The sequence below is a fragment of the Tamandua tetradactyla genome, chromosome 8 (genome assembly GCF_023851605.1).
Source record: "Tamandua tetradactyla isolate mTamTet1 chromosome 8, mTamTet1.pri, whole genome shotgun sequence".
Taxonomy (NCBI): Eukaryota; Metazoa; Chordata; class Mammalia; order Pilosa; family Myrmecophagidae; genus Tamandua; species Tamandua tetradactyla.
The window spans coordinates 71,636,603-71,657,755 of NC_135334.1; the positions used below are offsets into that span (position 1 = coordinate 71,636,603).

Genomic DNA, 21,153 nt, shown 5'->3' on the forward strand with positions numbered 1-21,153 from the left:
AGTAGTGTTTTAAGAGGCAGAGAAAAGATATGAAGTGGGTGCAGAAAGTATGACCTATGTAGAGAAGCATATTTATGCATTGCAGGGGAATCCATTTTGATTAGATGAGAATTCCTGTAAGAAAGAAAAGGCATTGATAATGCAGGAAAGGACATTTCAGCCACTCTGTGGAGGCTTTTGAATGTCGAGTGAGGAGGAAATGACATAATAAAATAGTATCTTTGGAATATTAATCTGGCAGTGGTAGCAGGAGACAGACTGAAGGGAGAAGAAGCAGATTGAAAGCCATTGGGTTATTGGAGGTGTGAGAGAAAGAGAGCCTGAATTAGAATGGCAACAGTGGGATTGGAAAGGAGATGGATTTGAAAGATATCATGAATTATTAGGATTTCATGACTTCCTACCTTACAAATCATCATTGATTCCATGTTATCTATAGGATAAAGAGGAAAGGAAGCTTAATTTGTTGCACATTTTTTTGTGTGTCAGGGATTTTACACATTCTCTGTCATTTATTGAGTAATTAGTATGTCCCAGGCACAGTACCAAATGTTTTAAATTTGTTTCATTTAATTCTTATACCCAGCCCAGTTTGAAATAACATCTACAAAACAAAAAAATCTACAGCTTAAAAGTTTTAGCTTGTGGTTTGAGTTCCTGGAATACTTAGCTTTTGAATAACCTAGTTTATATTTACCATAATTTCTTTCAGATTAGACTGATCAAGATTTTGATTGCTTTGTCAATACCCATTTTTAAAAACTACCACTTACTAAAGAAAAACCTAAAAGCAAAAGGCTTCATAATTTTGCCTTAAAAAAGTTGTACTGATTCTTAGAAGGGTATTCTCTTATGATTATTTGACTCCTCTTATCATGTTTGTTTCAATGTTAGTTTCTCCCCATTAACAAGGGGTACCACACTGATGCATCCTGAGATACTGAAAAAAGGGAGTTTGTGTAATAAACTTAAAAGAACTTTGCAGTGGTCTCTTGAATTTGTTAGCAAACTTTATACCTTTTTTCAGTAATTTGGAACCACATCCATGAAATCCTGGCTTTTCTCTTTGTTTTGTATTTTGCTGATCAGTTGACTGTAATGGCTACCTTCTCCCAAAATGAAAAAAATTACAAATGACTTATCCACTGGTTTCCCCAGTGAAATATAATAAATAAATCATCTTAGCAAGATTAAAAGCAGAATGAATCATTAGTAATAGGGAGTGGTGAAAAAAAGCACAGCCTTACATCCAGCTAATTAGGTGATATTGCACCAGTCATTTCACTTCAAGCTGTGGTAAAAATGCATGCTTGAAATCCATGGAGAACAGAATCTGGCTTTAATGATTATAGCTATGGATCATAAACAAACTATTTTCTCACAGCCTTTGTTTTCTCACTTGTAAAAAAAAAAACAAAAACAGATATTGAGATAAGGATATCTTGTAGAAATGTAGGGAGTATTAGAAATACACTCGCAACATTGAGCATAGTACCAGACACATAGTAATGAGCCAGTAGTGGTTGTGGTTATTGTTGAGAATTTAAAATACTCTGGTTTCATTTATAATTATCTTTGAACTGAACTTGTACATTATTTTTGTGAATTTCAAATTATTTCTGTATAATCAACAGAAACATGGGATTAACTCCTTGTTGTCAGTCAATTATCTCTTTGGTTAAAAGAATGGTATATGTTCAAAGAACAGTTTCCTTACTTTTAGAGAAATGTTTTATTATCACTATCCCCAAAGCAGTTATTTTTTAGTGCCCCTCTTTTGTCACTCCTCCACCCCATCCCCAGAAATCTGATGCCAGCATCACCGATTTCCTCAATGAAGATAATATTGTCCCTTCTGAAAAAATGAACCAGTCAAAAGCTCCTGCCGCATCTCCTAAGGTTCTGGAATCAAGTGATCATAAATTGAAGAAGAAAGCATCAGGCAAGAAAAATAGGTGAGTCTCTCTGAGTGCTTGTTTGGCAAAAGCAAAGAAACATTATTTTCACAAGATCTTCTAAAGAGAAATGATCTGCATTTATCCAAGACAGTCAAAGTGGTTAGGTAAGTTACATTAACTCAGTAAGTATTGATTCCTTAAAAAATGTGATAACGTGAAAACATGGGTACAATAAAATAGTATTGGGAAAAAGCAGAATTCTAGGTTGTATGTATGCTGTGATTATGACTGTGGAGAGAATACTTATAAGGAAAGCATGTCAAAAGGAATATTCCAAAGAGACAATACTAGTTATATTAGGGTAGTGGTTTTTTTGTTTTTATTTTCCATCTATATTCCAAATTTGTTATAATGTGCATATGTTAGTTTGCTAAATGATGCCAGAATGCAATATACCAGAAATGGAACAACTTTTTAAAAAGGGAATTTAAGTTACAAATTCACAGTTATAAGGCCATAAAAAATGTCCAAAGTAAGCCGTCCAGAGAAAGATACCTTGACTCAAGAAAGAACAATGTCTGACACATGAGAAAGCATATTGCTGGTGTCTGCTGGTTCTTGTCCCCAGTCCCATTTTTCCTCTCTTGTGTCTGTAGGTCTTCACTTAGCTCCTCCAGAACACAACTCTGAGTTCTGCCTTGCTTCGTATCTCATGGGAAGGCACATGGTGATGTCTCCTGTGCTGTGCATCTCCAAATGTCCGTGTCTAGGCAACTTCTCTCGCTGTTGGCACTTAGCATTTCCAAACATCTGTATCTCTGTCACCTCTGAAGCAACTGTTCTCCAAGCATCTGCATCTGATATTTCTCAAAAATGTTTCCCCTTTTATAGGACTCTAGTATACTTATAAAGACCCAGTTTACATAGGTGGAGTCACATCTCCATTTAATAAAAAATTCACACCCACAATTGGGTGTGTCACATCTCCATGGAAACCGTCCAATCAAAAGGTACCACCCTCAGCTGGGTGTGACACATCTCCATGAAAAAACCCAGCCAAAGCTTTCCAACCAGTAGTATTAAATCAGAATTAAAAGAAACATGGCTGCCCCTATAAGATTGGATCAAGAAAAAGGACATGGCTTTTCTGAGATAAATAACAGCTTCAAACTGGTACAATGTGCTTACTTTAATCGTTTTGGGAAAAAAAATCCCATAGTTTTTATACTTGTGTGGAGATAAAGCCTTAGGTTAGAAAAATGTTTCTGCATTTTGTGAGATTTCTTTCACTGTAGATTAGGACCCAAATTCTGATAATACCATTTCTCAGTCCTTAATGACTCACAAATCAAGATGCTTACTTCCTTTCCTCTAGCCTGTATAAATTCATGTTGGGTCTCTGACCTTCTGCCTCACTGTGCCTTAACATATGATTGTATGAACTCCTTTCAGAAATTTGGTTGAGCAACAGATGCTCTCAGAAACTCCAAAAGATGCCCAAATGATGATGTTAAGTGTGAATAGACTGGCCCTTCTGGGTAGAACACATTCAGTCAGAATCATCATTGAAACAATGACAGTTCCTCCAGATTGTCCTGAGATGATTTCTGGCAAAAAAAGCTTTCCTGGAAGACCACCTGGGCTGACAACAGTAAAGAAGCGGTATGTGTCATATGGGAAAGCTGAATTTGACATTTTTGGAAAGTGTGTCTGATGATAATATAATTGCATAATACTATGATTTGTAAAGTGCTTTCATATGTATCATTCAATCAGCAAACATAGACTGAATCCCCCACTAGGTCTTAAGTACTAATTTGTATATATCTAAGAATAAAGAAAATTAAGACCCAAGCTCTGTTTTGACAGACCATACAGTAAGCTGGAGAGAGAAGCATTTAAACAGCTGTACATGACATGGAGTTTTAGGGGCCAAAATAGATGTTTATTAAAAGTGCTGCCAGAGTACAAGGAAGGGAACTTTTAATTCTGACAGTACTGGTGAAGGCTATGAAGAAGAGGTTGCATTGGATAAGTCCTTTAAAGATATATAGGGTTTTTCAAACAGAAAATAGGTTTACTGTTTGGTTTGTTTTTTAATCACTCTTTTTGTTTTTATTTTTAGCACATTCTTCGTGGAATATCATTTTCCTGTGGCCTTTTCCAAAAGTGGATTGGGAAAGACAACTCTGATCACTGAGGTCATTCGGCTTGCCTCCAATAAAATTACAGATGGAGGTAAGAGAGACTGGTTTTCTGCACCTTAGATATTTTGATTTTGGAAGAATATTTGAACCCCTAATTAATTACTCATCTGATTTTTATAATGTGGATCCTAGCGTTTTCCTATCCTAGAAAGAATTTTTTAATTAATCTATTCTAATTCCTTATTTATAAGTGAGAAAACTGTTCCAGACATGCTATGACTGTCCTGAGATAAGGCAGCAAGTCAGTAACATTGCCAAGACAAGAACTCAGGACTTCTGACACTTAAATCATATTCTGTTATCTGTGGCCATTTTTCTTTTCTTTTCTTTTTTTACAAACTTTTATTAGATATAATTTACATAACATAAAATTTACCCATTTGGAATGAATTCATTGTTCCTTTAGCAAATTCTCAGAGTTATACAACCATCACCACATTTTAATTTTGAAACATTCTCTTTACTTCTAAAAGAAGCTCCATACTCATCAGCAGTCAGTCACCATTCTCTACCTCTACTCTGTCCCTACCCCAAGGAACCACTAATCTATTTTCTATCACTCTATAAATTTGCCCATGTAAATGGAATCATCTTTGTGACTGGCTTCTTTTATTTTCAAAAGTTCACCCATGTTGTAGCATGTATCACTACTTCGTTCCATTTTCTTGTTGAATGATACTCTATTTTAAAGTGTAAGGCAGATTTTGTTTATCCATTCATCAGGCGAAGCACATTTGGGTTGTTTGCACATTTTGGTTTCTGTGGACAATACTGCTATAAACATTTTGGGATAGGTTTTTTTAGATATATGTTTTCATTTCCCTTGGGTAGATACCTAGGAATGTAATTGGTAGGTCGTATGATGGCTCTTTGTTTAACTTTTCAAAGAACTGCCAGAGTGTTCTCCATAGCACATGTACCACTTTAAATTTTGTACCAGAAATATATGTTTTTCATTGCCTGTTTTTAAATTTTAATTCTAGGTATATCCTATTGTGTGTCAAGTGGTAGCTAGTGATTTTGATCTGCATTTCCCTGAGGCTATAGATGTTGAACATCTTATGCTATTGCAAAAAATTGCATATTGGCTATTTGTATATCTTCTTTGGAAAAATGACTGTCAAATCCTTGCACTTTTTGTTGTTGTTGTTTTTAACTTTTTATTTTGAAATACTTTCAAACTTACAGGGAATTACTAGAATAATATAAGTCACATACAGAGAATTCCAACATACCCCTATGTGCCCTCACCACTCCAGTTACCTAGATCCACAAATTTTAGCATTTTGCCATATTTGCTGTATCATTCTATCTATCCATCTATTCATCAATCCATTTTGAACATTTGAGTATAAGTTGTACACATTACTTGAACATTTAATACTGCCATGTACATTTCCTAAAAACAAAGATATTCAATTATGTAATAATCTTTAGTTATCAAGTTTAAGAAATTTAACACTGATATTAACTTTAAAGTCTATATTCCAATTTTTTAATATGTCTCAATAATACCCTAACTTTAAGGCTTTTCTCCTTCCTTTGTAGGTCCCATCCAGGTTTATGTATCACATTTGTCATTTCTCTTTAGTTGCTCTTTCTTTTTTTGAATTGTGGGAACATATATACAATATCAACTTGCCCACTGGAACCACTCCTAAGCATAACATTCAGTGGGATTAATCACATTCCCATGATGGTGGTACTGTCATCCTCACCACCTTCCATTCCTAAAACAAAAACCCTTACCCATTATGCGTAGCTTCCATTGCCCATCCCTGAGAACCTATGCTCTAATTTCTGTCTCTGTAAACTTGCATATTTTCTTTGTAGAGGACTTAATGAGATTAACCTGTAATAATCTCATTTGCTTTGATACCAATTTAACTTCAAATGTATATACAAACCATGTTCCTATATCCCCTGTCCCCCCATCTTTATGTAATTCTTTTTACAAATTACATGTTCATGCATTGTGAGTACAAAACCACTGATTTGCATTTATATTTTATATATCTGCCTTTTACATCCTGCAGGAAGTAAAAAGTGGATTACACACCAAAAATACATACTCGTGGCATGTATATCTACCCAAGTCTTTCCCGTCTCTGGAAATCTTGTTTTCTTCATGTGACTTCGGTTTATTGTCCTGTCCTTTCAAGCTGCAGAACTCTCTTTAGCATATCTTGTGGGGCCAATCTAGTGATGACAAAGTCCTGCAGATTTTATTTAACTGGGAATGTCTTAATCTTTTCTTCATTTGTAGGATGCAGTTTTGCTGGATATAGATCTTGGTGGGCAGTTTTGCCTTAGCACTTTAAAAATGTCATCCCACTCTCTTCTTACCTCCATGGTTTCCAAAGAGAAACAGTACTTAATCTTATGAGGCTCCCTTGTATGAAATTTTCAGAATTCTTTGTATCTTTGGCTTTCATCAGTTTGCTTATAATATGCCATGGTGTGGGTCTATTTTTGTTTATCCTGTGTAGAGTTCATTGGCCACCTTAGATGTATATATTTCTGTCTTTTGTTAAATTTGTGAAGTTTTCAGTCATTATTTCTTTGAATATTCTCTCTTCTGTTTTCTCTTCTCTCCTTCTGGGACTCCAGTAATGAGTACATTGGTATGCTTGATGGTGTCCCACAGGTTCATCAAGCACTTATCTTCATTCTTTCTTCCTTCTGCTCCTTAGACTGAATGATGTCAATTATCTTATATTCGAACTCTTTGATTCTTTCTTCTGCCAGCTCCAATCTGCTGTAGAACTCCCTGTTCTTGAGGTCTGTTTGGTTCCTTTTAATAATTTCCATCTCTCTATTGATAGTCTCTTTATCTTCATCGTAGTTTTCCTGATTTCCCTTGGCTTTTTTTTTTTTTAATTATAGTGTTTTTTTTAAATAACAAAAACAAAAAAGATAAAAATTTGAAAGCACCAATTGTGCTATTAGATACTTGAGCAGAAGTACTCTAATGTAATGGTAAGGTTGAATTTGCACTCTGGACTCTGAACACTTTTTTCTCCTTCACATGGAATCTCCAAGAGAGTCAGAGTCATCCAAGGATAGAGGCAGGTACAGGTCCTGAGTCAGCTGGAGACTTGCTCCCGCACATAGGGCCAGGACTCTTGGCTGAACTCTTCTGTGGTGTCAGGGATGCCTTTGGGCCAGCTGCAACTGATGGATTTCCCTTCATGACTCGGCATTCATTTTCATCCAGAGAAAAGTCATCCTGAGCATAGCGAAATTTTTCAGGACCACAAGCAATAAACACATCATCATCACCAAAGAAATCATGGAGACAGGTTACCTGTTTTCCATCCAGGGTGTAGAGTTTTTTGACAACCCCCCGGTCTCCAGTTTGATGGCTTCAGTGATATCAGTGAGGACTTGCTCAAATGAGTGGGCCGTCTTCTTGTTCAGAAGCACACGAACAGCCTTTCGAGGTTTCACCCCACTGCGGATGATGGTCACCAGTTTGGGGCGTACAAAGTCCTTTTTCTCCCTGGCCTGGGCACTATTGCTGCTAGCCAGGGACTGAGGGGCTTTCATATTGGCAGATGTCTTCACATTGACAGACCAGTTGGGATTGACATTTTTGGTGTACTCCACCTTTTTAAAGAAGTTGTCTGAGGAGCAGACATAGCTTTCCCCTTCCTCTAGTTCATCCATGCTTCCAATCTTTCTGGATCCATCAATAGTGTAAATGTATCACATCCTTGAGGCAGGTTGATGTTGTCAGACAGAGATCAAGTCAGGTCAGCCGGCAAGGCATCGAAGCTGCGAAAACGGTCAGAGGACACAGCGTACACAATCCCCTTGAAGTAGCGGTCCCCATTGTGGTAGAAACGTACCTTCTTGGCTTTCTTTTCATTACTCAGTGCCTGTGCAAGGTTCTGGTTTGGTAGAAGCTACAGTGGGCACTGTGAGTGGGACTAGGCAGTCCATTCATCCGTGTGCCTCGCATGTTCCTGGATGTCTTATCTCTTTTGTCATAGTGTCCAAAATCAAGTTCCATATTTTGGTGGAATCTCAGAGACCTGCAGGAATATGGATCTTCTTCCCTTGGCTTTTTATCCATGCTTTCCTTTAGCTTTTTATGCATGTTTAGGACCGTTAATAAAATCTTTGCCTGGTATTTCTCAGGTCTGTTCATGCTCATTGATAGTTTCTAATGCTTTAATTTTCTTCTTTACCTGGGCTATCACTTCCTATTTATATATTTTAACTTTTTGTGGAAACCTGGACATTTTGATATTTTAATGGATTTTCACTGATATTTAGCCTCTGAGGCATCTATCTGTTATGCTTGTATCTAGCTTTTGTATTACGGCAGAACAGAAAATACCTTTCCCAGTCTTTGCAGATTGACTTGAACCAGTGCTCTCCTTCAGAGATTATCCATATAATAAATTTAGAGAAAACTCTAGGCCAAAGCATAGGGGCCTCCGTAATCTTTTCTGCACATGTGTCTTGTTTTGGGAATGTGTGTGTGTTCCTAGGAATTTCCCCATTTGTATCATTATGCATATCCCTTGTTCCCTAGGAAATGGTTTTTTCTCAGTCCCAGGCACTGTGCTATATGTCCTATTGCCAGCAGCACCATGCCCCACACAGCCACCACTGACTGTTCTCCCATAGGGTTCTGTAGGAGAGCTCCATAAGCTGCCTTCTACAAGCAGGGCATATTCCAGGATGGCAAGCCCCTCAGGCTACCACTGGACAGAATGGGCCTGACATACAAGCTGCCATTATATGCAGGAAGGTTCCTCTGCTTGGTCTGTAACCAGGACCAAGGATTCACACTGGCAGTATGGGCCAGCTCCATGCAAAGCCGGTAAAGAATGAGGGAGGTACCAGGAGAGCCTACACTTTTGAGTTGCCTTTTTCTTGTTTTAATACCCACCTTGCAGTCTTTCAACTCTTTTGTGAAGTATTGAGAAAGATGCTCTGCCAGTTCTTGCTGGTTGTTCAAAGATGTTGTGTGAGGCATAGCTCTGAAGCATCTCACTCTGCCATCTTGAATATGTTGGGCTTTTATATTTTAAATAATTGGCGCTATTTGGTTTTTAATAACTTGTAAGAATTCTTTATATTTTTTAAATATAAGTTCCTTATCAGACCTATGCTTTGTAAATATTTTCCCCCATCTTGTGGATTGTCTTTTCATTTCTTGTTGGTATCATCACAAAGTTTAATATTTTTTCTTTTGTTGCTTGTGGTTTTGGTGTTATTTTCTATTTTGTTAAAAAAAATTATACAAAAGCACATTGTTTTATTCTTCCCATCACCTTAAGGAAAAATTAGGACATGTAAAATATTTCATGTATTTCCTTCCTGTCTATACGGTTAAATTATCAGTAGTATCAGAAACTGCTGTGAAGGTTTGTTCAGAGCAGTCAGGGTTGTATTAATGGTCCTCTTGGCTGAAAAACAAGCATGTTTGAGGACATTTAATATGGTTAAACTGCTTTCATGAAACCCCCATGTCCAAAGAAATATTTTAGTTCCCTTTCTCAGGTCTTCCCTTTCTACCTATGTTACATTTGATAGGTTACTTAAAGCTACAAGCCTCAGATTCCCCATCTGTAAAATTGAGATTCAGGAGTCCTCACTTTGCATGTTAGTGTTATTGGAAGCTTGTACCTTTTAGAACTTAGATCTCATTTACCATGAAATCATGCAGAGTGAGGACATGGTTCAAATATGCACGACTTTTAGTTAATGTGGAACCTGCAAAGCAAGGTGATTACAGAGGGATCAATGGACAATCAAATGGAATAATAAATGTAAAGCATTAAACTCTAAAATATTATGTAACTCACATTTATTGGGCATTAGACTATGTGCCAAGTACTCATTATTTTTTTTACATGCATTACCTATTTAATCCTTAAATGCACACACAGAGATGAGGAAAGAAGAAATGGAGACATAAATCAATTAAGTAGCCTTGTTTAAGATAACAATTGGTTTATGGCAGGATTTGACGCCAGAATGGTTTTGACTCCAAATTATGTGCTTTTTTTAAAAATTTTTGACCATTCCGTTCTACATATATAATCAGTAATTCACAATATCATCAAATAATTGCATATTCATCATCATCATCATTTATGGGAACATTTGCATCTATTCAGAAAAAAAATAAAAAGAAAACAAAAAAATTCATACATACCATACCCCCTACTCCTACCCCTCACCAATCACCAGCATTTCACTCTAAATTTATTTTAACATTTGACCCCCTATTATTCATCTTTATTCCGTATATTTTACTCGTCTGTTGATGAGGTAGATAAAAGGAGCATCAGACACAAGGTTTTCACAATCACACAGTCACATTGTGAAAACTTTATCATTATACGTTCATCTTCAAGAAGCATGACTATTGGAACACAGCTCCACATTTTCAGGCCGTTTCCTCTAGCCTCTCCACTACATCTTGACTAATAAGGCGATATCTATTTAATGTGTAAGAATAACCTCCAGGATAACCTCTGGACTCTGTTTGGAATCTCTCAGCCATTGACAGTTTATCTCATTTCACTCTTCCCCCTTTTGGTCTAGAAGGTTTTCTCAATCCCTTGATGCTGAGTCTCAGTTCATTCTAGGATTTCTGTTCCACGTTGCCAGAAAATTCCACACCCTTGGGAGTCATGGCCTACGTAGACAGGGGAGGGTGGTAAGTTTGCATGTTGTGTTGGCTGGAGAGAGAGGCCACATCTGAGCAACAAAAGAGAATATCAAGAATTCAACTTGGGGAAGTTGAATTTTCCCCCGTTCTCATCATTCCCCAAAGGGAACTTTGCAGATACTTTTTTATTCACTGTTCAAATCACTCTGGGACTTATCGGGGCATCAGTCTGGACAAACCAACAAAATCTCATGTCCTACCCAAGGTTTCATGTACTTACGGTGTTCAATTAAGGTATCTACATAAATTATATTAGGGAATGCACTAGTCAGAATATAAATTTTGAAATTATGTGCTTTTAATCTTTATTATTTCTCATGCATTATCATTCTTGCCCACAGTAGTTGAATTCTTCACATGACCTTCTGTGAGAAAGTGTATGGGAGATGTGGAATAAGCATCAAGCTAATAATTGGAACACTAGGATTATACCATACACTAATTGTGTGACCTTAAGCAAAATCACGTTTTCCCCTCTGGTCCTTTCAACAATGATATGGATTCAACTATGTATTTTTAGAATTCCTACCAGCTCCTTAATTAAAAAAAAAAAAAGGTCTTGGTCATTGCTAGCAATTTATTGAGATAAATTTCTTCTATTCTCTTTCTAAACTCAGTTTTGGTGATTATGAAAAAAAAACAACTTAAGAGACAATTATTTGAGAAATAAGGTTATATAGTACAAAAAAAGTACCTGGGAAGTGAGGAGAAGTCCAAGAAGCACCAGACTGAAGTAGAGCTCCAAAAGACTTTACAGTATCCACAGTGCTTTCTCAGTTATGACCTATTTTGAGCCTCCCAGCACACCAATGAGATATAGGTATTGTCTTACTCTATTTCCCTGGTAAAACAATCAGATAAACCAGTCTAGTAGATGAGAGCCTTTAGGGTAGTCCTTTTGTTCATAATTCCGATATGTAGATCCAGATAGCAAGATCTAGATCATGTCCAGGAGTCCCAAGAAAAGGAAGTATACAGTGTGAAAAATTCAAATGTCCACAGATGAATAAAGAGATCAGTACAGACACTTTTAATGAGAATACCAGAGATAGCTGAATCTCTCTGTAACTGGGCTTTTTGTGAGGGTTCTTCAAATTCATTTTAAGGGCTTAGAAATGAATGGACAGAAAAATCATTTTACAGGTGATAACTTGTGACTGAGTTTGTTGTAAGTAACAGACTGATGAACACCATCACTTTATCCCGTTTACACTTAGGCCAGCAGAAACCCTTTCCAGTCCACCCGAAAGACAGATTCTAATTTAGCCCAACACTGCTAACTAAGATCATACCTAGTACCTTGTCTCATTAACAGTAGGGATTCCTCTTTTATTCAGCCAAAATATAAACTATATACTTTTTGGTTATGATTTTTGATTCAGTTCTTCTATTCATTTAGCTCTTATTGTCCCACCCCCAGCCAGGCCTTTTCTGATGTACAAAGTTATTATCTCTCTGTACAAAACCACCTGTTATACTGCCTAGCAACTTGTCTTTTAAAAATAGTAAGTCCTTTTTACCATATACCCAGGTAAGTGTGCAGATATGTCTCCCTGCACATCCTGTGCTCTTATGCTTTGCATTCATTTCTTATATCAAAGAAGAGCCACATATCACTACTTATTTTCCATATTTTGTCTCTCCTCCTTCAATCCTATAACCTTAACACTTTCTGTGAAGTCATATTAACTAGATTTCTATAAGTGTTTTTGGATAGATTTGAAGGGAGTTAGGATGGGGGAAGCATGGATTGAAGATGGCTCTAGTTGGGTGGTATGACATGTGCCCATGTGCCTGTGTGTCTGGTTCTCCTTTCAGTGGTGAAGTTCCAGCAACGATTTCTATTTCCTGTACAGTTTGATGGTTCAATGATAGAACACTGGTGGAATTCCAACCTCATTTTCCAAATTCACACAAAGAAAAGTCCACAGAAAAAGGTATTTGAAGACCTTTTGCCTTACCATTTAAACCAGGGATTTGGACCATGCTTAAAATTATATTCCTACCTAAGCTAGAAATTTCTCCAGACTGAAATAAAACTGTTTATTATTTTTTTATTGTTAATGTTATTCCTAGTCTGTGTCTGCTGTTTGTTATAGGCCAGATGTGCTAATACTCTGTACAAGCACACTACCGAATTTAATCTTCACAACAGCTCTGCAAATTAGGTAATATTTATTTTCATTTTATAGATGAGAAAGCTGAGATTTAGTGAATTTAAATAACTTGTCCAAGATCGCCAGTGCTAACAAAAGACAAAGCCAGGAGCTGTTAACCTTTTTACTATGTTTCCTACTGTAAAAAGTTGACTGTATTGATATAGGCTGGCTTTTAATTATCTATTGATATAGGTTGGCCTTAAATTACGACTCTACTTCCTCTTTTCAGGCAGAATAAGAAGGTATTCAGTCCATGTCCAAAATAATATATTTGTGGATAGCAATTTTGATCAGCTAATTCCAAATTTATAAAATCTACTTGCATCTGGCTCAACATAAAGCAATAAACTATGTTATGAGCAGTTGTTTTTACTTCCTTCCGTAAAAAAGTAACCTTTTATAATCTTTTGACCTCTTCTTTGTGGTGGATTGCATGAGTAATGCATCTTGGGGTTTTTTGCTTGCACTTTTCAGAGAATAGTAATAATACAAGTTCATTTGGGGAAATATTGTAAAATAGGAAGATAAGAAAAATACATAATTCCACAACCTTAAGACCATCTCTGTTAACATTTCAATATATTTACATTGAATCATTTTGCTATTACTAGTTAACGGCTTTTTTTGAATTTTGAAAGAATTATACATTTTTTTTGTAGAAACTTGAAAAATATAAAAAAGCAAAAATCACCTAGAATTCCCATGACCAAAAATAGCTTTTATTAACATTTAAATGTATCTTCTTTGTCTTTTCTAAATGAGTACAATATGTTACACATACATACATCTTTGATATTACGATAATTTTGTATACAATTCTTTTTCATTTGGTCTGGTCTTGAGTGTTTTTATTCATTATTCTATAATATGTATTTAATGTTTTCCACATAATTTTTAAAATATTTGAAAGTTTACTATGCATATAATGTAATACCCTGGTATTCTTATTGAACATTATTAACAAATATTGTTCATATTATTACAAACTCAATAAATATTTTCACAGCTGTGTATAATTTCATTTGTAGGAATATGCTGTGTTATTTATTCCTGATTATTAGACATCTGGTTACTTATTTTTAACTACTTTAAAAAGTGGTGGGAAGAATTCATTTCTGTAAAGTTTTTTTATATATTGTCAATTAACTTTTAGTATAAATTCCCAGAAGTGAAATTACTGGACCAAAGAGTATAAAATTTAAAGCTCTTTAAAATTTGTTTTCAAAAGTTTATTGCCAGGGGTGGTGCAACAGTGGCTCAGTGGCAGAATTCTTGCCCTGTCATGCCAGTTGACCTGGGTTTGATTCCTGGAGCCTGCCCATGCCAAAAAAAAAAAGGTTTATTGCTAGTTTATATTCCCAACTTCATGCATATGAAATCTCTATTTCTCCACAGTTGTATTCTATAATTTTACTAGCTTTAAAGACAAAACTTTTACCATCTAAATTTCATTTTTTATTTTAACAGTGAAGTTGAACATTTTTCATAAAGAGCTAATCTTCCAACCTATTTGTGGCTTGTGAAACCCCCTATAATCTTCCAGGGAAACACAGTGAAACCTAGAGGTGGAGGGCAAGAAAATGGCAGAATGTGGAATCCCATTTGGAATTGCTAAATTATTGAGCTATTTGTTTCATATGACATGGGTTTTGTTTTATTTTTTATAAGCCATCATATATTGTCACTTTATTACTCTTTAATTTAATCTAAACCTTTTCTTTCCTTCACCCCTCAGCCAGAAGTAATTGGATCTGCATCACTCCCTTTGCGATTTGTCATTCAGTCAAAGCTGCTTTCTTTTAGTGATCAGCTTCCAGTGCAACAGGAAAATGAGCAGACACCATTTGGTCACCTCAAGGTATATAGATATACATTCAGATAGTCAGGAGTATGTTCTGAGCACATGTGATTATCTGGCACTAAAAAGTCTACTCTAGTAGAGTTTATATTGAAATAGGGCAATGGAAGTGCTGTGAAGGATGTATAATGTGATAGTGAATACCTGGGAGGAAGTAGTAGATGGTGGTCAGAGGTCTTTCTAAAGAGGTGAGAGTTGAAGAATAAGAGGCGGCAACCAAGTAAAAAGCACAGGGAAGAACCTACAACCTCCAAATGAGTCCCTGGACCAGATAAGTCCAGAAACCTAGAGGACCCAGCCTCACCAGAACATTAGCTAGTTCCATCTCCCTACCCCATATTATTGACAGCCCCTTCCAAAATGACAAAGTTAAAATGGCCATAGCCCAAATACCCTTAAAGAGGGAAATAGAAAGATCAAAGGTGATGGTGGAGTTATACAGAGAAGGTAGGGTTTGACAAACAAATATGACTGCTGAATAATTAAATTGGTATTTATTTTAGTCTCCAGTATCTTAGAGCAGCTGAAATTAAAAAACAAAATTGTGGCATTTTAACCCATACCAAACTCTGAAATCTGTTCTGCAACTGATTGTGGTGCAGTGCTTTGAGATTTATTGCTTTTTTGTATATATGTTATTTTTCACCAAAAAGGAGGAAAAAAAATCGATTGTGATGATAAAAAAAATATTTATTCCTTCTAGCCTCCTGTATCCTGGAGCAGCTAGAAGGAAAGATCTGAGATGATGGTATGGTATAGCTCATGACAAACTCTGAGATCTGAGCTGTAATTACTGTTGAAGAGTGCTTGGAAAACTATTGCTTTATATCTATGTTAAACAATAAAAAAAGCTAAAGAAAAAAAAAAATAGCACAGGGAAGATTATTGCAGAGAGGGAGAGAATGACATATACAAAGGCCCTAAAGCTGGAATGGGTATGGTGTCATCAAGGTACAGAATGCTGCCACAGAACAGTGAACAAGAGGAAGAGTGGTAGAAAGTAAAGTTAGACAGGCAGACAGGAGCCATATTTTTCAAAGCTTTTTAGGGCAGGGTAAAGGGTTTAGATTTTATGTAAGAGCGGTGGAAGGACATTGAAAGCCAAGGAGAAATATCATCTGATTTACATTTTTAAAAGATTACCATATGGAAAATAAAGGACAGCAGGAAAAATAGGTAGGCCCTTGCATTAGTTCCCAAAAGAGATGATGGTGGCTTTGACTAGAAACTAGGCAGTGAACGAGGAGAGAAGTAACAGAGTTTGTGCCTGTGGGAATAATTCTAATATGTAATTCATTGGAGAGTGTCCTTTCCTTGTATTCAGAAGCATCAGGGTTCTATAGGTAGCAATATTTGATTATGTGACTTCAGGATAGCTTTGTTTTAGTGTCTTGATAAGCTTTTAAAATTATCATTTCCAAAAAAAGAAAACAAAAAAATTATCAGATCCATACCTAAAACATTTCCATGGCTCTTATCACCTAAAGGATAAAAGCTAACAGTCTGACCTTGCCTTGCTGCTGCAGCCTCCTGTCTTACAACTTCCCTGTCAATAACCATGTCATGCTATATATAGAATCTGTATTTCCTGCTGGTTTATGCCTCCATGCTTTTCTTCTTGATTTTCATACTGTTTTCTCTTCTTGGAAGCCTCCTCTCCTTTCTTCCAGATCTACGTAGTAAATGCCATTTAGGCTTTTTGTTTGCTTTGTTTTTGTTTTTATTTTTGTTATAAAAATGTTTGTTTACCAAAACCAGTAGGTCTCTTATCAAATGCTGCTTGGTAACATAATCTTATCACAGTTTTTTTTTTAAAAAACTTATTATTTGTCCCATTGTCATTAGTTAGACTTTTCTGCAAGGTTGCTTAATCCAGATTTAGTCACTGCATTAATCAGATTCTCAGGTGTTGCATGTATTCCCTCTTGACCTTACCAGGCAACTTGTATCTGCTTAGGTCTCATCTTCAGATCTTCACTGAAACATTCAGTCTTCCTTATTTCAGTCTTTCATTTCAAAGTAGTGAGCCAGAAGCTTCCATTGTTCACCCGCTTTTTAGCAAATATGTCTATTTGTTCTCCTGTTATAAATTTGTCTTACCGCACATCAGAACCTGTTTTCATTTCTTCAGAAAGAAGTAATAATGCCTTGGCTAGCTTTATTTAAATCTTTTTTTTTTTATATTTATATGTTTTTGTTGTTTGTTTTTTTCTTTTTTTTTAGATTATTTTTTATTTTTGGCTTAGCTTTATTACCTTAGTAAATACCATTTAGTTTTGTGGGGGGGTTTTTTGTTTTTGTTTTTTGCATAGGCAAGCACAGGAAATCGAACCTGGGTCTCCAGCGTGACAGGAGAAAACTCTGCCTGCTGAGCCACCGTGGCTTGCCCAATACCATTTAGTTTTAAAGATTTGTGTGATACTATCATTGAAAAAAAATTATTTTCCATTACTCTTCTAGTATACAAGTTTTATTTTTACTTGCCTGGTTCATTCTGGTCTACAAGGTTAAAATCCCAAAGAGGTAATAAGTAGAATTTGGACCAAAAATTGTTTCTGTCCTGGCTCTGTAGAAAGAAGTGCTGTTCTAGATAGATTGCTATCTGTATCCAATAGAGCCAAATAAGTTTGCTTTATAAGTCCAGTAGGCTCTAGATAAAAGGACATCAAGTCCCCTTTATCCCTACTAATTCAGTCTTACAATGGTGATGATCATGTCTATGGTCAGTTATCATTTATGCTGCCTCCTTTCTTTTTTTTATTTTTTAACATTTTATTTACTTTTTAATTTTGAAATAATTTTAAAGTTACAGAAAGATCATAAAAATAGTACCACAATCTCCCATATAACCTTTACCAGGATTTACCAATTGTTAACATTTTGTTTTTTGCTTTCTGTCACTCATTTCTTTCGTTTTTTAAAATATTTTTGTTGAGAAATATCCACACCCATACAGTCCAACCATATTATATAATCAATCGCTCACAGTTATTATCACATAGTTGTGTATTCTTCACTGTGATCATTTTTAAAACATTTGTATCACTCCAGAAAAAGAAATAAAAAAAAGAAAAAGGAACTCATATATGCCATACTCCTTACCCTTCCCTCTCATTCACCCACAGTATTTCAGTCCACCCAATTTTTACCCTTTATCTACCCCATTATTTATTTATTTTTTTATCCTTTTTTTTTCTCATCTGTCCATACCCTGGATAAAAGGATGTCAATTTTTCCTTGTTCTCTCTCTATATCTTTCTATTCACATATGTGTGTAAATATCTTTCTATTCACACATATACATACATCCATACACTTTTTTTTATGAATTATTGTTTTAGTTTGCTAAAGCTGCTAAAATGCAGTGTACCAGAAATGGAACAGCTTTTTAAAAGGGGAATTTATAAAGTTTCAAATTTACCATTCTAAAGCCATGAAAATGTCCAAATTAAGGCAGAGCTATAAAAATATCTAAACATTTTTTAGGCATCCATGGAAAGATACCTTGGCTCAAGAAGGCCAATGATGTTTGGAGTTTCTCTCTCAGCTAGAAGGGCTCATGGTGACGTCTGCTAGTTTTCTCTTCATTCTTCTTCAACATCTTCCCCAGGAGTGTTCCCCAAAAGTCTCTGACTGTGAGCTCTATTGGCTCTAAAGCTTTTTCCAAAATTGTTCCCTCTCAAAGGACTCCAATAAGCAACCCCACCTTGAATGGGTGGAGATGCATCTCCATCGAAACCATCTAATCAAAAGGTACTATCCACAATCGGGTGGGTCACATCTCCATGGAAATAATCAGAAAGATCCCACCTAGCAATATTGAATGAAGATTAAAGGGCATGGCTTTTCTGGAGTACTTAATGGCTTCAAACCAATGCAATCATTTTAGAGTAAGTTACAGGCGTCATACGTTTTTCTCCCTAAATTCTTTAGTGTGTTTTTCAGGTATTTCCCAAGAACAAGGACATTATCATGCATAGCATTGTACAGTTAAAAAAATCAATTTAACATTGATAACTATGTTCTGTTTACAGTCCATACTCAAATTTCACTGATTATGTCAATATTTATTTTATAACAAATTTTTTTTCTGGTTCAGGATCATACATTGCAGTTAGTTGTCATATATCTTTAATCTCTTTTAGTTTGGAGCATTCTGCGCCCCTTCATCTTTCATGACATTGATGTTTTGAAAAGGGAAGAGAGTTATTTAGACTATGCCACCATTTAGGCTTATCTGAATCACTTATAAGTTTAATGATTGCAAAATAGTGATTTCCTAATTCCATCATTCACTGTGCATTTATTAATTGGTAGTCTACTATATAGAAGAGTTATTCCTCTCATTTATTTATATCAGTATAGACTCATGGATTCTTATATTATTCAATGGGTTATAGTCCATTACTGTTATTATTAAGTTTGATACTCAGATTGACCTAGATTTGGCCAGAGGGAGCCCCTTCAAGTAGATTTTGTATTCTTTCATCATGTCATCATCATTTTCTGAGCACTTCCTTATTTTTTTACACAAGAAGATATTCCATGCTCATCTTTTGTGTAATTGATAATCATCGGCCTAGCTTTTCTGAGTTCTGGCAAGTTAATGTATGTGCAGTCTGTTAGTTTTCTTACTATTACAATGTTTGAAAATGAGCTCATTCATTTCCTTACAATCTGAAGGAGGTCACTTCCAGCTCTAAAGTTCTGATTCTGATTCTGATTCTGATTCTAGAGGACATTCTTACTGATTCTTTTCCTTTTGTGTTTTTTACAGGTAACCATGGAGCTTGTTATAGATAACAAAGATCTCACTTGTATCAACACTAAGTTAAGTCACAGCACCCAGCGTACCCCACTCTGTGCTCTTACAAGTCCAGATAAGGTACCACAAGAAGTTAGCCAAGAGATTGCCCCGACAAAAAATTCAGAGTCCTTGAGTGAAATTCATAAGGAAATTGCAAAGGAAACACAGAATTTGGTGTACCCCAACCCAAAGTCACCAAGCCCTGTAGAGCCAAATCCTTCAACCTTTATGGCTGTGCCAACCTCCCACAATTTGATAAATCAGACAAATGGGTCAACAGAAGAGAATGCTTTGCTATTGCATGTCCTGTTGATGGTTCCAGACGGTAAAGATTTCATTACTGGAGAATCTGAGAAACAACTGCCATGCAATGTTTATTTAAATTGCAAACTGTTCAGCACAGAGGAAGTTGCCAGATCTGCCATCGCATGGGGCACAACACAACCAATCTTTAACTTTTCTCAGGTAATTTTTGTACATATCTTAGCATCCAATCTATATATGTTAGAGATGATAGGGATGGGATAAAGATGTGTCCTAAATCATAGTTCACTCTTGAAAGAAATCTAGAATGTTCCTACTAGAAGGGAACTTTGCAATCATTTGTTAGTGCCAGACAATCCCACTATTGGATAGGAAGAAGAATAGACATTGCCAATATTTAAAAATTTTTTGTGTGTCTTTATTTCTCTCCTGTCTGTTACTTTTGATGTGGTTTCCTACTATGACTTTTATCTGAGTTCAGGATTCTGTTCCTTTCTGCTTCCTCTGGGACTTTGATCAGTTAAACTTTTCTCCTCTTTTCTTTAGTCATTCCATCTTCGTTTTTTTTCCTCACATTTATTTCTTCACTTATTTCAATATTCCTCTTAGTACAATGAATGAAGCGGAACATGAGAATCATAGAGGGAGAAGAGCTGGGGAGCGTAAGGGGAAGGAAAGATAGATGATAAAGACTGAAATGGTATAATTTAGGAATGCCTAAAGTATACAATGATGGTGATTAAATGTACAGATTTAAAAATGTTTTTGCATGAGGAAGAACAAAGGAATAGCAGTATTGCAGGGTGTCGAAAATCGATGGTCATTCATATTTTGAAACTTCAGCTTCTGTGTGAGACTAAAGGGAGAAATGTTTATTTGGTACAAAGTTTATTGAAAAAGTGATCAGACTTTGACTAGAGATATGAATGAAGCTGATTTGGATAGGACTGGGGTAGATAAGAATAGAGGGTAAAGGGTACTATCACCCATATTTTAAAACTTCAACTTCTGTGAGACCAAAGAAAGAGATGTTTATTTGGTGCAATATTTTATTTTGAGTAGCATATTATCTAATTTAACGTGTATGGTTAGTTTAGTTGAACACCATAAGTACATGGAATCTTGACTAGGGCATGAGATTTTCTTGGTTTGCCCAGGTTAGTGTGATGCCCTGATAAATCCCATAGTGATTTGAACAGTGAATAAAGAAATATTTGCAAAGTCCCCTTGGGAGAATGGGGAGAAAGAGGGAAAAATTCGACTTCC

At 35.8% G+C, this 21,153-nt stretch overlaps 1 protein-coding gene and 1 pseudogene across 7 annotated transcripts in view; one reads left to right on the forward strand and one right to left on the reverse strand.

Annotated features, from left to right (window-relative positions):
• Positions 1-21,153, forward strand: part of C2CD3 (C2 domain containing 3 centriole elongation regulator) — a 235,253-nt gene that overhangs the window by 62,806 nt on the left and 151,294 nt on the right. For all 7 annotated transcript variants that reach the window (XM_077113600.1, XM_077113599.1, XM_077113596.1 and 4 more), the window contains exons 9-14: positions 1,804-1,955; positions 3,351-3,560; positions 4,024-4,136; positions 12,618-12,736; positions 14,694-14,816; positions 19,594-20,088. In XM_077113600.1, the coding sequence (XP_076969715.1) occupies positions 1,804-1,955; positions 3,351-3,560; positions 4,024-4,136; positions 12,618-12,736; positions 14,694-14,816; positions 19,594-20,088 (1,212 nt within the window). The remainder of the gene's footprint in view (positions 1-1,803; positions 1,956-3,350; positions 3,561-4,023; positions 4,137-12,617; positions 12,737-14,693; positions 14,817-19,593; positions 20,089-21,153) is intronic.
• On the reverse strand, positions 7,158-8,141 carry LOC143643464 (neuronal migration protein doublecortin pseudogene; annotated as a pseudogene).